Raw genomic sequence first — 16,681 nt, 5'->3', positions numbered from 1 at the left:
GCTACTACTAAAGTAGTTTACTGTGTCGATGACAACAGACTCAGGGATTCATTAAACTTCTAAACAACAGTCAGGCTCAGTTTCTCGTGTGTATATAGTGAAAAAGAAATAACAGCAAACAAGTTGACGACTAAATACATACATAAAATTCAGCCTAGCTGATCGATAATGCAATTGTGCCTAAAACAGAAGAGATTGAAAAAGTAACACACAATGACATTTATTGCATTATGGTCATATATACACTTCAGAAATAATAAATGATATGAAAATAAAACAAAAATATAAACCAGGAATAACCGTACTGCAGTACTCTGTAGGTGTATATGTTCTGCGTTTATTAAAATACACTTGATGAGTAAACCTTGTTTATGTTCTCTGTACATTCTAGTTCTATGTTAATTCTGCGAGTTCAACTTTACGTCACAGACCAATATTTAAGAGATGAAAATGAAATTCCTCAAAGAAAAATGTCAGCAATGCAGGTTTGTTTGTTAGTTTAGGGGCAGTTCCATGTACTACAGGATATTACAACTATACATTCTAGTTGAAATATCAAAGTAACAGTCATAGCTTAGTGCAAAAATGCAAAATATGTTTTGACTTCAGGATCGCCGTGAAATCCAATAATTTCCCCCAAAATCTTAAATTGCATCAAGGTTTTGTTTCTGCCACACATTTGTGATTCATCTATTTCAGCAACTTTATAAATTACGTCAGTATGTCTCACCACACAAGCCAAATGACAAATGTTTGATCAAAAACATTTTTTTAAATCTCCCTTCTGAACTTTTTGGATTACAGAGCTGTATTTTAAATCACATATGTCAACAGCTGTTTATAAGTTTTATAAACTTGAGTTAGTATACGAGAGAGAGAAACATTCCACAAAGTGATTGCACTTGGTGACTGAATTTTACCTTCAAACAAAATCAATATCTATTACAGCAATGTAATTCTATCTTATGGTTGTAGAAAATAAAAAAATCAAACAGCCTATGTGGTGATTTCTGGCCCTGAATTAAAGACGCACCAAGAGGAAAATAGTGTAAAGCTTAAATTAAAAAGAAGGCACAATCAAAAATCGGTTAATTAGAACATCACAAGTGCTGTTTGATATTTTGCATGTATCGTACCCACTCTCTATTATGTTTATTAAATACGCGACTTTTTGCATCTGAGATAATGCAGAATGTACTGTGGAGCATTTCTGGTAAACATGATGGTCAAGAACATCTTATTCCACACAATAAAAGATAAACAAAGTATACACCCATAATGTAAAAATGTGTTGGATACAATTCTTGGCAGCAACCTTCCCGGCTGTCCAGTCCTTTTTTTAATGTCGTGGCTGAATCTGAATTCAGAGAGGTATTAAAGTCACTGGTCAGTAACATTAGGCTGCATTTTGTCAGCATCATGAGGCCCAAATTGCCTCAAAATTTGTGCAAGAGAGCGTAGCTACTGTAGCGCTGCGGCTCTTAAACCTTCCTGTTCGGTTTAAGGTCAGTTACAAATCACACCCATAATTGCACTTGCGGTTCATGTACAAGTTCTATTCTGTTTTCTCTTCAGCCACTGACTTCTAGCTTCCTGAAAAATGTGGCCTGTTAGACGGGCTGCGCTCAGTCCAGCAGATCCCTCTCCAGGTATTTCTTCATTCGCTGACAGCGAGGACAGGATACCCCAGGATCCTTGCAGGCAAGGTGAAACACAGCCTTACAATCTTTACACCTGGGTCAGAGACAAACAATAAGCATTAAAACAAAATGTGACTGCAGTGAGTTACTCTTTGACATAATGAACTAAGAGATAAAATGTATGATTGAAAACCTCTGTTCACTTTGTTGTCTGTGTAGCGGTTTGATTTTAATATGGCATGGAAAAGGTATTTATTAAATTCTTAAACTAAATAATTGTCCTTTAAACAAATGTTTTTAATTTAATTATGACACAGTAAAGAAATCAAAAGAATTAGTAAAATTAAGATTATTGTTTCACAATTTATTGCTTAATTTGTTTTTATTTAGGCATTTAAAATTTATCCCTATAAAAACTGTATTTTAATACCAAGCCCTATAATGGCAAACTGCAGCTTAGTCTCAGTCTATAAAACACAATGTCAAACTTTTGTTACCAGACACATGTTTATAGTCTGAGGCTTATTTTTATCCTTCATTTACACTTGATGTGAGTAGGAGGTGCTTTAAATTAACCAAGATTTCCTGGAAATACTGGTGGCCGAACTACAAGCTGGGAAAAAACAGACATAGATAAAGAAGTGGAAGAAAAATGCAGCTTTTCAACAAGGCAACACAACCAGCAGAGCTATTTCAGACCAATAAGACAGTTGGAGCTGGTGTGAGGGGGGGAAAAAAAGTTCAGATCATTTGGCCACCTTTTGGAGCCCAAAGCCTCTTTTTTCCACTCCAACATAGTCATTTTTCATAAACTAGGCTTTTAGGTTGACTCTTGACTTAAAACAAATACTACAGATTATAAAAATGAAGTGTGGTGGAAGCAGGAGTGAGGACGCCAAGGGCAACATACCTGGTGGTGATGTCAAACTGGAAGGGGAAGATGATGTCATTAGCGTGGCATATCTGACAAAAGAAGCCACGCTGAGTGCACAGGTCGCATTGGAACACGTGGTTGGAGGCGTGCTGCATCAGTTTGAGCAGGTAAGCTGCATATTCGCCCTCTGCTATCTAGAAAAACAAACAAACACATGTATTAAGATGTCTGAAGGTGGCACATGACTGGTGCAATAACATGAACTACACAGCAGCATACCTGTCGTAGATCCTTGACACTGTACAGATGGCTTGACTCCAACAGGTAAGTTCGCTGCTCCATTCTGGCAGAGAATTTTAATAAAAACGTATATAATAAAATGTCACAGTAAAATATGGTCAAATGTAAATAACACATGCATACACACACCTCTCTTGGAGTTTCTTGCAGGCTCCACTGCGGCAGGTGAGGAGGTAGTCGCCCAACAGGCGTAGCCTCTGCCGCAGGTTGTGGGCCTGAGCCATGGACTCGGAGTGCTTCACCAATTCAGGATTCAACTGCTCCAGGTTCAGCAGAGGCTCCTGCTCTACCTTAGCCAGCAGCTTCAGGGCCTTCTTAGACACCTGGACAGACACACAGAGGTCACACTCAGGCCATCAGAACATGTTGAAGTTGTGCGTTATTACTGAGGGTGAGTGTTACTGGAAATAACATAAATTCTGTGATGTATTATATGATTAAGTGATGACTCAGCATTTAAAGTAAAACCAAAGCATGTAGTGGGTAAACAGTTAGCCTAAAAAGAATACTCCATTTTCAGACTTGCGAGAGACAGGTTAAAAAGTATAAAACTCAATGCCGCACAACCAGACATTATTCTTCTTCCTTGTCCAAATCTGGCACCTACAACACAATTTGACCACAGACAGTTTTTTCAGGCACTTAGTAGTGTGTTAATGTACAAGGAGCAACATCTGCCTCTCAAGACTGAAGCCAATGTGGAAGTAACTTAAACTTGCATTCTTTCTAAACACCAGCAGGGGGCAGCAGGGGGCAAAATTGCCTATATTAGCATCCTGGTTAAAAATCACATTTAACGTGAATTACTGATGCACCTAGCTAACCAAGCTTGCTAACGCCACCATCTCGTCCACCCATCTGTGCATTCATCTTTGTAATGAGAGGTTTATGCACCTCTCTATGTATTGAGCGTCTCTCAAAGTCACTTCTATCTCTTCCTCTTGCCTTCAGAATTTTACACATGCCGCAGAACATGACTGGACGTTAACTGCTTGTTGTACCACACAGTGCGCCTGTGTGGAAGCATCTGCATTCATTATGTGTATCCACTAATTTATTCAGGTTTGTGCTTTGATTTGTCACCCGTCTGTACGTAAGCAATTAAATAAAAAGTGATCTGTATGTGCTGCACATACCTCTCGTTGTGTGAGGTCCCAGTTGTGCACCATGCGTGAAGGAATGATGGTGGTGTCACCCTGGTGACAGGATTCACAGTAGTACTGGCTTGAGAACTCGCACAACTTGGCTCTGCCCCGGGAGGGACCAATCTGCTGAGGACATCCTGTATAAGATGCACAGTAAACAAACATCAGAAGAAAAGAAACTCACTCAGGCCCACACACACAATATACATACTCCTGAGCAGACAGCTACAAAAGACTAGCTTTCAGATTCTTTACAAATTTACAGCTGCTCTTTAACTCACGGCACATCGTACTAATTAGCTCGCTGATGTCAGTTATGTTTTTATTTTGTCCTCCCTCATACAATTAATGTCAGCATCCTGATTGTAGTTGTGCAGATGTTTAGCCTGCAGATTACCTGCACATTTGAAGCCCTGAGTGTCCAGCCCCTTCTCTGAGGGCACAGTGCACAGATGAAGTAGAAGTGATCCATCTTCTTTTAGTCTGTGCTGCACCAGTCTGTGGAGATTTCCTGTCACCCCCAACGATGCAAAGCCCCCATCCTCCCCACTCTCCAGGTAGGAGTCCAGAGCTCCACGGATCAAAACCCTCCAAGAACGAGCCTCGTCTGGGTTCTCCGCCCTGAGTCTTAGCGTCTCCCTGACGGTCAGGAGTTTGAAGAAGGCCGGCCCTCCCACAGAGACGTCAGGCACCACATCCCGGATTTCCTCAATAGGGTGGGTTAGCCGCAGCATCTTCCGTCCCTCTTGTACCCGAAAGCCTTTCAAGGCCTCCAGGGAGAGGGAGAAGACAAGAGGTGCCCATTTCCGAGCCTCAGGATCTGTGGAGAAGTACAAAACAGCTTCTTTGATGGCATCTGTTTCCAAATCAGCAGACCGAGTCCAGTCGAATTCCTGTAGAGGAGGAGGTGCCTCTTGCACTTCACATGTCCCTGAGTCAGAGGGTGATAAAGCTCGCTCAGGGCTGGAGGGGAAAGAGGACGGGGATGAAACGGTGCGTTCATCCACACCATTTTCACTGGTGGGTTGCAGCACCTCCCACTGCTCATCAGCGTGAGATGCTGGTCGGCATTTGTTGACGGCTTCTACTATCCGGTCCACCCAGTCCTCAGCTTCGTCGTGATTGGCTGCCCGGAGGTACAGTCGCTTCCCTGGAAAGGCCAACTCGAAGCGGCCCTCGGGCGAGGTGATGCGAGCGTCCTCACATCGCACCAGGGAGCAGTTGTCATAACAAATCCGCTCCTCTGCGTTGACATACAGGCGGAACTCAAAGGGTGACAGCTCACAGTAGTAGTCCCGCCACAACCCCACTGGACCTCGTCGCTCTAGATGACCGAGCTTCAGCAAGCCACGAAAAGGGTTGGACAGCCCTGACAGAGAGACAGACAGACACAGATAACGGAAACAGAAAAGGGTCAGCACAAGATATTTTACATGATCTTTGGTCTATTTTATGTTGTCAAAACTGCTTTAACAGCTATGTTTGACCTTGAAGGCACAAGAGAAACACAATAACAGTGAACAACATTTAAAGGAAACACCAGTGAAAAGATAAGCTTATCATAATTCTGCGAAACTAAAGCACTAAAATTAATCCCAGAATCAACTATTTACATCATCATTAATATCACTTTAGACTACAGAATTGACAAAATTAAAAATGTCTTCTAAATAAGGCTTTCTGTGATATATACGACCGCATATATCTCTATAGTGACAAAAAACTTAACTCAACATTTGCTGTCATAAAATAGCAGTTACTTAGGCAGCAGTAGTTGTTTTCATGGTCCAACATCCTCCAGTAAATTTTAGCACACCAATATTGCATCAACAGATTATTAAATGAAAGTGATTCCTGTTATTGACCAGTGAAATGCTTAAATTATGAAATCTGTGATGTTGGGAGATTACACAGTAGTTGTTCCTGGAATGCTGCACCTACTGATAGTGTGAAAACAATGTTATAACGCAACGTCACAAAAGTCATTACATCTCTCAATAAGAAGTCTGGCTCATTGCGGTGACGTCTTGCAAGTAATCCAATGCCATTACATTCCAGTGCATTCTGGCCACACGCCAGTAAATGATTTAACAACAGGTGTTTTCCTCTTTGACCGCTGATGGAAAATTCCTGCTGCTACGTCACTGTTTGGGTGTCGTTCGAGCTGCAATGATTTGATTGTCTCATTCCACGGGTTCCAGAGTTGCATCATTTCTCTGCCCTATGTAAACAGTATTATTTTCCTTGCTCACTAGGTGTGTTCACATTGAAGGAACCCTGTGGGCCACTAGTAGCACTATGGAGCTATGTTTCAATGAACAGGTCCCCAGAAAGTGTTGCAAATGTTTTAGGCTGAAGGAAATGCATTCAACCACAAGAATACACAGTGTGTTTTTTCTGTGTTACACTGAATATAAACAGGAAAACTCCACAAGTCACATTTAAGAGAATGGATCACTGATAATTTTCAATTCTCATTTAACAGCGCTCATTTGTGAGACTGGGACTACAACTGATACTAAAATAAAATGCCCATTAAAATCTCTAAGTCTTATTTTGTTTGACCAAAAGTCCAAACCTCAATGATATTCAGTTTATATGACAAAGAAAAGCAGGAAATCCCCTCATTTGAGAAGCTGGAACCAGAGAATGTCTTGCAATTTTTGCTTGAATAATAAACCAAAATAATGAATCTATTTTCAAAACAGTTGCAGATTATATTTCTGGAAATTGACTAATCAATTAATAATTTCAGATCTAGATGACAGTAATCTGTGATCAGGCCAACCCTTGACTCATCTGGACTCTGTACTGCTTGATTTTTTTTGTTGTTATTCAATCTACTCATGGAGACAGAATACCTATTTGTCTGCGATGGACGACACTGGGAGGCGACTGCGAGACCTTGGGCTCATCCATGGGAGCAGGAGGCGGCCCCTCATCTTGGTCTGAAACCTCCTCAAGATAGGGTTTGTAGATGTCGTCCTCAGAGATCCAGGAATGAGAATGCTGAAATGAAAATGACAGAAGTTCAGTGCGAGGGGACTGATCTGATATGAGAAGAATCTCCACTACAACTTGAAATTGGTTCTTTTCACATCTTTCATAGTTTATCTTAACTGGTTTTTATTTTCTCTGTGCATTTAATCTCTCTCTGCCTGTTTCACATGGTGCTGCTGCAGCTTTTATGTTAATCTGACGGCCTTCAGTTTAGACCTGTGCCGTGTTAGTGAAGACATGGTAAGAATGCCATCATGACTTTTATATAAAAGTGAGCAAGGTGCTTCTTAAGACATGAAACTGAAAGGTTTAACAGCCATCACATTAACCTAAAGGGGTGTATGTCTGAAAGTTTCCATATAGGAATAAAATAAAATCACCTGATCCTTATTATTTAGGGCTGCAAAAATTAGTGGACTGACAGAAAATTAATCAGCTATCAACTATTTTGATAGTCATTTTTGAAGCAAAACACGCTCTGGTTCCGGCTTCTTAAATGTGAGGTTTACTTTGCTGCTTTTCTCTTTTATTTAACTCTAAACTGAAAATCTTTGGGTTTTATAATGTAAGTTGGATAAAACAAGACATTTTAAGATGTCAACTTAAGAGTCTAGAATAATATGATGGACATTTTTATTATTTTCTTGTATTTTGTTGACCAAAGGATTAAATCAAGAAAATAACTGTCAGATTACTTGATATTTTAATCATCAAGATTTATTTATCAATGGGCCAGCCCGCAGAGAACCCACCTGAGCTGAGTGCATTCAATGAGTAAACCACAGTTTGAGAAAGAGTAGTTCGTTTCATGAGTAAAAGAGCAATGGTCACACGGACAGTCACTATTAATGCAGCAAGATTTTTCTAACACAGCAGGAATAACGTGACTACTTCATGATCAACTTGAGAGGGAAAAAAACAACACCAGGAACTCACAAATTTCCATAATTATTAAATAGCATGTGATGATTTTCCACCCTGTTACACTGGCTTCCAGTATTAAGAGTCAGGTATCATATTTGTCATTTCCTCAGTCAGAACCATAGCCATTCAGGAGAAGCAAGGGGTAATTCTGTATTTCCCTAATCTGTAAAATCCTCATTTCTGTTTCAGAATTTCTCTCTTGTGTAAAACATAACTTCTATAATAACAGACTTTTTTCAACTAAAAGCAATTTGTTTGCATATATACTTACTGATAGAGAATCTGTGGACAATTTCCTGCTCAGGATGCTAGTAGACCGACGTAAGCCTTGATGCAGTGACGGCTCTGTGGTACTCTTCTCCGAGGTCTCTGCTTTTTTCTCTTGCTGAACAGGCTCAGTACTCTCCTGAACTCCGGGCCTATGAACTTCCTCTACAGGCTCCACACTGACCACAGGCCCCACATTCTCCACATTATCCAGAGGCTCTCCAGCCTCCACCTTATCCACAGGCTCACTGACTGTGGAGAGCATGTCTGTTTCAAAGTGTAACTCAGAAGAGCTACTAATGCACACTTCAGAGGCAGAGTAGGGAACATGGTTCTCGTCAGATGAAGGCAGCTCAAGGGATGTTGGTGGTGGCTCTGAATCGGACAGTACAGAGTTTGGAGGTTGGTCTTGGGATGGTGTACTGGGACCCTGGGTCTCGCTGTCAGAGCCACTAAAAATGGCTGTCTCCGAGTACTGATCTGGACCTGTGCTGGAGACAAAGGAGTCTTCACGCATGGAGTCCTGACTGCAGTGGCCACTCTCCCGAAACTCTGTCAGAGAACTGCAGAGAAAAGTCATGATTTACTGCAAGTTTACAATAACAGGTAGGATTTTATTATCGTCTATTTCTATTTTTTTTTTTAAACCAGTTGACATTATTCTATATTTTTCTAACTGTCAAATCCAGTGAAAACACCCAAAACCAACAATGTGTTAGACAATTTATTCTGAGTACCTACCCTGTCTGATTAACTTGAAATAAACAGTGTGTGTTCATGGTAATGAAGTAGGAGCATGCGCTTGTGCTCCAATATAACCAAAAACGCAACAAAAAGATAACACTTACTTTTTCTTTGGCCTCTTGGTGCTGATGTTGACATTAATGGGCATGTCCAGGTCACATGAAGACCACTGCTCTCCTGTCAGGCTGCGGGGGTCCTGCCCCTGCAGGAGGCTATCAGAGCTCAAGCTGGAGGAGAGCTGAGAGGAGCCAGTGGTGTCCAGGCTTAAATTAGATGAGTTGAGTGCAGTCCTACCCTCCGGTAATACACCTGTCCCTCTCCCCAGCAACACTGGGCACCCTCTCTGCATATCCGCTGTATCTGATGAGCCTGATGACTGAGACACAGTATCCCACGTTTCTTTATAAGTCGGCTTGGATGTGGGAAGGTCTCCGCCATTGGAGGACAGAGTGTCTGCTTGGGACAAGGGGCAGAGTCCAGCGAGAGCCAGAGGCGTGGTGGTCCATTCGTTGAGGACAGCTGACTTGTAAGAAAGGCTGAATGTAAGTGACGCCAGACCCTGGAGGTAGCTGAGCAGAACTTCCCGTTCCTCAGTGTTCAGGAGCAAGGCACTGGGCTGATAGTGGGCCCGCAGCTTCGAGTCCTCCCGAAACAGCGATGCAAGGTAGCACTCCAGTAGGCCGTGGTTGAGGGCGAGCCGCATCCACGCTCGGCAGCGACCCACATCCGTGCTCACAAAGCTGATCTTCTCCAGCTCGGTGATCACATCACTGGGGATTTTCACAGAGAGTAAAGAGAGACACTTTAAACTACGTTTTCACAAAAATTGAATGTTGTCTAGGGCTGCAACTAACAATTACCTTCACTATCAATTCATCTGCTGACTATTTTCCACATTAACTGATTTCTTGTTTGGGCTATAAAATATCCATTTTAATTTCCTAAAGTTCAAGATTACATCTTGAAATTTCTTGTTTTTTTCAGATGAGGAATCTAAAACCCACAGATGTTCAAGTTTACTATCACATAACAACGAAAAGCAGCAAATCATAACATTAGAGAATCTGGAATCAGTGAATGTTTAGCAGTTATTCCTTGAAAAATTATTGGAACAATTAACTAATTGATTAATCAACTAATCAACTAATCATGTCAGCTCTAATTATGTTCTTTTAGCATAAATGTGCCTTTACCGGTGGGTGACGGTCTTGAGGAGGCTCCAGAAGAAGGGCTGAGGGAGGGGTCCACGGTCTCCCTTCCTGCTCCGGACCCCGGCCTCCAAGCGGATGTACTTGCTCTTGATGCCATGGATGAAGATGGCCTCCAGGGCACAGCAGAGGAGGTTAGCATCACTATCATCACTGGTGACCTCTGTGTCTGACGTTACATATCGCTTCTGCAGGGCCTTGAGCGACTGGGCCAACTTCTCTTTGATCTACATGACAATGTGAGAATGCATGGCACAGGGAAATATTATCAGCTTCCTCGTTTTTTCTTTTTTTTTTTTGAGAAACCTAAGGTGTGGTTCTGACGAGAAGCAGGCAAATAACTTCTCTGTTCACCAAGAGACACATTTTCATGTGCAGTAAAAAAAACAAACCACCCAGCACATTTTCAGCATTCTAATCTACAGTGTAATGAGGAAAAGATATGACATGTGGTCTGTAGATTACCGACTGTCACATGACACCTACTGTGAGCTGACATGGAAAGACAGAGAACACGAGCATTTAACAACCAAGCCTACATTGTGCAACAGGTTGCTAAACACTTTTAAAAGCCATGGACTGGGTGTTCTTCACACTGAGCACTCAAGCACCCTTATTTTACTGTGCTTGACTTGGCAGCAGGACTTGACCACATCTTTGCCTGCTTTGCTAGGTTCCATGTACACTGTCTGAAATGCCATGCTGTTTAATACATCATGCATACAGTACATTCTGCTAACTATTAACTAAGCACTCATTCTCCAATGCTTTGACGTCCCTTCACATTGATAAGATGATCTGCTGCTGTGTTGCCATTGATTCTGTATCTGATCGTGTGTCTTTATGCTCACTGGAAGTCCTGTTAAGCCTATTATAATGACACTATAAAAAGATATGCAGGCAAGTAAATGGATCAGCAAGTCCAGTGCTGAAAGTGGTGTAATGCTGAACACTGCTGAGTACGATTACAACAGTTCAGTTAACAACATATCCTCCTTAAAGGCCAAAATCTGACTATGGCTAGCAAAAATCCACCCCCGGAGCCAATAAAGCCAATCTGACACTGTCACCAGAGCTATCACAGTAACAGTAAATGAAAAACAACCAGAAAGAAAAGAAGTCTACAAGGTAACAAAATCTTTGCACATAGGGTGAAAGCTTTTGGTTTTACCTGTTTGACATCTTTAGCCTCAGGAGGCGAATCTGGCATCTGTGTAGCTAGCATAGCACCTCCTGGTAAAGTTCACTCCCATATGTCACACTGAAACACAAAAATAAGAATTATTCCTTTGACATGTGCGAAATGTAACAGCCTTACCAAACAACTCTTTTCACTTGAACATCTCTAATAACAACCATACTGACGCCTGTGTCCTGCTGAAAGTACAGACTGAGACTTAAGATGCATAAACAAGTAGTGCCCTGGCAGACAAGACAATCATGTGATGATAAGGAAACGCCCCCACCCCCCCTACTCATGTTGTAAGCCCACATAGCCACTGAGCTATCACTGCATTATACATCACAAGACTGCACTTTGTGACATACAATTTCATGGTTTCACTGAGTAACCACTTTATAACACTTTGTCATGTGAGGCGCTGATTAAAGAGGGCGTCTGCAGGGAAGTAGCTACAAATGCTCCAGTAAGAACTTCCCCAAACAAAAGCACTGAGAGAGAGCAAGCACTCAGATTCCTTGACATTATCAAACCCGACAGCTTGTGCGAAGCTGCTGACAAAAACAGGTTTACTTAACAAACAGTAGGTGGGGGGTGGGGGGAAGGTGTTAAGTGTTTGCATATTGTGACAGTTTAAAGTTCAATCATTCAATCTCAATAATTATATCACGATAAATGACAAATCATTATTTATTTATTTAAAGGCTGCTGGGTGAAAGATGAAAAAAAAAAAACAGATGGTTAATTGTGATTTTGAACTATTCCTCATGGTGAGAACATGACAAACACTTTGTGCCAAACAGTGGATCACATAAGAAACCTGATCACATAAGAAACCTTAGACTTCATTCCTTTCTAATCTCCTGCATTATAACTTGCAGCAAGTTAATGCTAGCCTCCAATCTGGGCGTGTAGGACACAACGTGATATATATATATACACACATACACAACAAAAACCTAAACAAGCTGCGTAAACATTTATTTGTATCGCTAAGTTAAGGTTCAAGCAGAAAGAGGTGACCCTGACAGTTAGCCTGGATGTTATTAGCAACGAGCGTTAACTAGCTGTATTAGCCACATAGCTAACGTTAGCTTCCTTACCGAGAAACAGGTTGACTAACTTGCCATTAAAGTCCGCAGACAACCGCGTATCCTCCGTAAATTATTGTGAAGTCAGTAAGCACGCGTTAAATGCAAGCCGAGCCGTACAGTCGCTCTCCATCGCTTCAGTTTCAACAACCAAAAGCGCACAAAAATGAGCGTAAACTAACATTTGTTTTCTCAAGACTCTTCTCTGTCACAATCCAGCTGAGCACAAATGCATCATGGGAACTAACCCGGTGATAGCTTCAGGCTCTCACAGAAAAACAGTAAAAGGGAGAACGTGCAGGAACGTACAGAAACCGACATAAAACGGAGGGCTGGGCAATAAAACAATAACAACTGTTATTGTGATGTAATTTTCCCCAATAATAATATAACAAAGGTTTAATAAATGTTTCAGTTAATTCATTTTGAATCACGAACATGTAGCACTTTGTTTTTTATTTTAAGATATATTTATGGTGTCGAGGAAAAGGGACTGAAAATTAGATTTTAATTCATTTTACTCGTGGATATTTGTTGAAACATCGTTTTGACTGTTAACTCAGATTTGTTAAATGAGCCACTGTTTGGCATCGACTGTCATATTTCTGACCATAAAGAAAAGTAATAAATCACAATTAACCACTGTTATTTTCACTCAGGAGCAAACAATCAGCCTTTAAACTTAAACTTGAAAATAATTTATCGAGATAATTATGGATATCGAATGATATGCATTTTTTTTATTGTGATAATGTTTTGGGGGGCCACATCACCCAAACCTATATTAAACATTTGTTGTTTTCTCAGTTGCACACATCCTGCTTCTTGTTATTAAGCCTTTAGGCCTACCTCTTCATATCTAACAACAGTCTATGGGAAATACCGCAGTTACTGCATATGTTTCTTGTTATATAATTAATAAACATGGACCTTATCAATGATCGTATCTATTATACAACGTTATCACGAAAAGCAGTATAAGTCGCATCTCTATTGCCTGAACTAACGCTAAGCAGAAGCAGCACTTACAGCAGTACTACTGTGGTAGTGGTGGATTACGAGTAACACCCAAACGAAGCGCAGATTTTGAGGCGTGCTGATGTTGTGACTGTAGCTGCTGGCACGTGAGGACTTCATGTTCCCTGTCCTCTCAGAGAAGACAGTTCCTGTTGGGCTGACAACACATCTCATAAAAGTTTCAATCGCACACTCCACAGCTTGTAAACTGTGCAGTAACTCAAACTCCAATTTCCCCCACACTTTAGGCCTACATGTGTTTCAAAACATGATAAACTACGTGATAAGGAAATGAAGTAGACCTAAATGTTAGCCTACAACATAGTAAAACAGTTACATAAAGGTTTAATAAGGTCCTGGCAATTGGATGTCCCCGGTGGAGAACAATCCATTTCCATAAGTAACATCTGGAAATACAGTGATTTACAGCTAATATTTAAAAAGCAGATGCTGCCTTGGTCCAACAGGGGGTGCCATAGTACAATTATAACCTATTACAGTTTTTTTCTCAGTCGCTTTGGTGCATTTCTCGAATCATCCTTAATATTTGCAAAACAGTAAGTGCTTTTCTGAAACAGGTAGTACTAACGGCACAACGCAGTGGATTACCTGCAAAAGCCTTTATCTCTCAAAAGCAAATCTTTATGTCATTGAACTTGTCAGTGCCATCAGAATGACAAGTCCTTGTGTCTTGTTTATGAACAAGCAAGTCAAAATGTTTAGCCATATTGTCAATATAACAGTGTACTCTGTAAGTATTTTCTGATGTACATTTTGGCTAAGATTTTGGTGACAATGATTGAAAATGCACAAGGCTGCACTTTTTTTGTATGGCATATATCACTTTCACCAGTACAAAGTTGCAGGAGAGAGGACAGGAATCACAGCTATGCTTTTACTGTTCGTACTGTAATTTGTTGGAGCATGTCATTGTAAGAAGAAAAGAAAGAGACAGGGGATACACCCCTTTGGATGACGTTCCGGTCTGTTGTATCACAGATTCTCTTTCACATCACAACACATATCTACAAAAAATTCTAATAGACATGTATAGAATGTCTGTCTATATATATATATATATATATATACGGAATTTATAGCCTATATATACGGAAGCTCTAATCAAATATTTTTTTACTCATCATTTTCTCGTGATTTCGAGATAACCAATGGTAATTATAGTGTGATTTATTGTATCGTAGGTTAGCTCACTTGGTAGAGCATTGGACTTATAGGCTTAAGGTTGTGTGCACAATTCTCACGGAAGACTAGATGTTTCTTTTTTATATTTTTCATAATCCTCTTTAACAAAGTTCTTCTGAAAAGACTGTTTCACATGCCCAACTTTACTGTAAAGTAGGTGCTGGATTCTGTGCGTTCTTGGTCCACATCCATCAAACTATGGACTTTTCATTTCCCCATCATTCCCAGGCAGAGGATATTCCTTCTAATTCAGAGGAATCCATGTAACATTACACGTTTCCTGACGGAATCCCTTTGAAATAGCCGTCGGGAAATGTGTGATTAGATTCCCCTCAATCTCTTCATAACAATTTTGCTGAAGAGCATAATACACAAAAAAAGAAGAAAAAGAAAGTCAACAAGAACAGGAATCAAACTAATCAAACTGAGCCATATGCTCTACCAACTGAACTAACCAGTGACACTGGTAGCCTAATTACTTTGAAATTATCCTAAAGACACGCACCTGCCAGCCCCTGTATTCAGCCATGGTTTGTTACATCTTATCACGAGAAAATTAATTATCCCGTTCTCGGGGGAAAACAACATTCGCTTTATATATATATATATATATATATATGGGAGAATGGTCTGAGTGTTGTAGGCAAAGGATAAGTATTTTAACATTGATTTTTGACAACCATTTTACATGTAGTGACTAATGCAATGAACCTATTCCTAGATGTTTTGGGGGGTAAGATTATTCAACAGAGACTGGTATAATTCATTGTGATCAGCAGGACATGAGCAATTGATAATGTAGGAAAAAGCAGACAATTGTACATAATCATTTGCGATTTGTTCAAAACAATGAGAAAGTGCTTTTATGATGTGCACAAGTGACGAGATGATGTGGAGGTTGAACAATTAGTTTTGAGAATTTCAATTCTGACCTGAGAAATGCACCAAAGCGACTGAGAAAAACTGTATAATAGCTCTGATTTAGATTCGTTCTTACTTTTATGGTTGTCAGTGGCTCTCCCCACTATTCTCACCTGTTATCAACAACGTGCACGTAAGACAGGGGATTTCGTTTCACCGTCAATTTCTCTGGTAAACAGAGAAACAATGTCAATCAAATCCGTTCCGGTGTGTAATAACGTGACACAACAATAGCCTATGTTATTAAAACAAGATAACATTGTTGCACTCTTGGCTTTATTTGCTCTTGTATAATTGAAATTTTATATAGGCCTACAATTATTTTTGCTAAATTTCTTTTATCTTTATTTAGGCTTATTTCAGTCCTTTTGTCCTAAATTTCTGAATCTGGAGATCAATAAAGGCTTACTAATCTGATCTAACATGTTAATATTTTAAATATCTGCAAAATAGTCCGAATTCCCATGAAGTTGTTCTTCCAAATAGGTCTAAGTAAATACAAATACATGGTGAACAATCATATACAACCTAATGTTAGAAAGCAGGTTCGTTTGAATTCCTAGATTTTTTATTTTGTTTCTTAAAGGGACAGAAATATATAATAGGCTACTATAGAATATTCACTAAATAGAAAAATGCCTAATTTTTGTCCCTGGGTAATGGGAACTCTACATCTGTCGGACAAGAACAATAAATGGAAAATGAAATCCAATAAAGCCACAAATGTAAATGAAATATTAAGTAAACTATCCATACGTGATAAATGCGTGCAGGCTCTCAATTTTCACGTCTGAAAACGTCACTGCGCACGTAACGCAGGCCGCATTCACTTCCACTTTCTCTTTAGGGAAGCGCTTTCTCAGGTGTGTGGACACACTGCATGTGCACTTTTAATCATGAATGATACATTTTATTAAGTCACATGGTGCTAATGGTGGCGAATCCAACAAATAGAGAATAATCGTTTTGTAACTCATAATATACATCGCCGACATTAAACTAAATAAAAACAATTTGTTGCCTATCGAGAAATATACAACAAACAACAAATAAAATATCAAAATACCCATAGCCAAATTAAACGCTTAATCAGAAACATTGATTGAGTTTCATTCAAGGAAAAATTCTTTTGCTTAAAAATAACTGCAAAAATGTTTGTGTTTGAAG

At 40.0% G+C, this 16,681-nt stretch overlaps 1 protein-coding gene across 2 annotated transcripts; it reads right to left on the bottom strand.

Moving 5' to 3' along the window:
- Positions 1 to 204: 204 nt before the first annotated feature.
- On the bottom strand, positions 205 to 12,595 carry plekhm1 (pleckstrin homology domain containing, family M (with RUN domain) member 1). Of its 2 annotated transcripts, none has more exons than XM_046068274.1 (12): positions 12,386 to 12,595; positions 11,274 to 11,363; positions 10,088 to 10,329; positions 8,999 to 9,664; positions 8,155 to 8,713; positions 6,821 to 6,968; positions 4,357 to 5,328; positions 3,951 to 4,096; positions 2,944 to 3,137; positions 2,794 to 2,857; positions 2,551 to 2,708; positions 205 to 1,734 (listed from the first exon to the last, which is right to left on the bottom strand). In XM_046068274.1, the coding sequence occupies exons 2-12, from the start codon at positions 11,325 to 11,327 to the stop codon at positions 1,626 to 1,628; spliced, it is 3,312 nt and encodes a 1,103-aa protein (XP_045924230.1). In that variant the 5' UTR covers positions 11,328 to 11,363; positions 12,386 to 12,595; the 3' UTR covers positions 205 to 1,625. The 2 variants fall into 2 exon arrangements, with proteins under 2 accessions (XP_045924230.1, XP_045924231.1); XM_046068275.1 differs by having other exon boundaries at positions 12,410 to 12,595.
- Positions 12,596 to 16,681: the final 4,086 nt, after the last annotated feature.

The sequence above is a fragment of the Micropterus dolomieu genome, linkage group LG14, assembly GCF_021292245.1.
Source record: "Micropterus dolomieu isolate WLL.071019.BEF.003 ecotype Adirondacks linkage group LG14, ASM2129224v1, whole genome shotgun sequence".
Lineage (NCBI taxonomy): Eukaryota > Metazoa > Chordata > Actinopteri > Centrarchiformes > Centrarchidae > Micropterus > Micropterus dolomieu.
The sequence above is the reverse complement of the archived record's forward strand: the minus strand, read 5'-3'. Positions and strand labels throughout refer to the sequence as shown.

Excerpts from the sequence above, each read along its gene's own strand:
- plekhm1 (XM_046068274.1), bottom strand. The coding sequence starts at position 11,327 with ATGCTAGCTACACAGATGCCAGATTCGCCTCCTGAGGCTAAAGATGTC. Across the intron at positions 9,665-10,087 it reads CTCAAGACCGTCACCCACCG|TGATGTGATCACCGAGCTGG; the intron begins GTAAAGGCACAT and ends GAAAATCCCCAG. Across the intron at positions 2,709-2,793 it reads GTGTCAAGGATCTACGACAG|ATAGCAGAGGGCGAATATGC; the intron begins GTATGCTGCTGT and ends TTGTTTTTCTAG.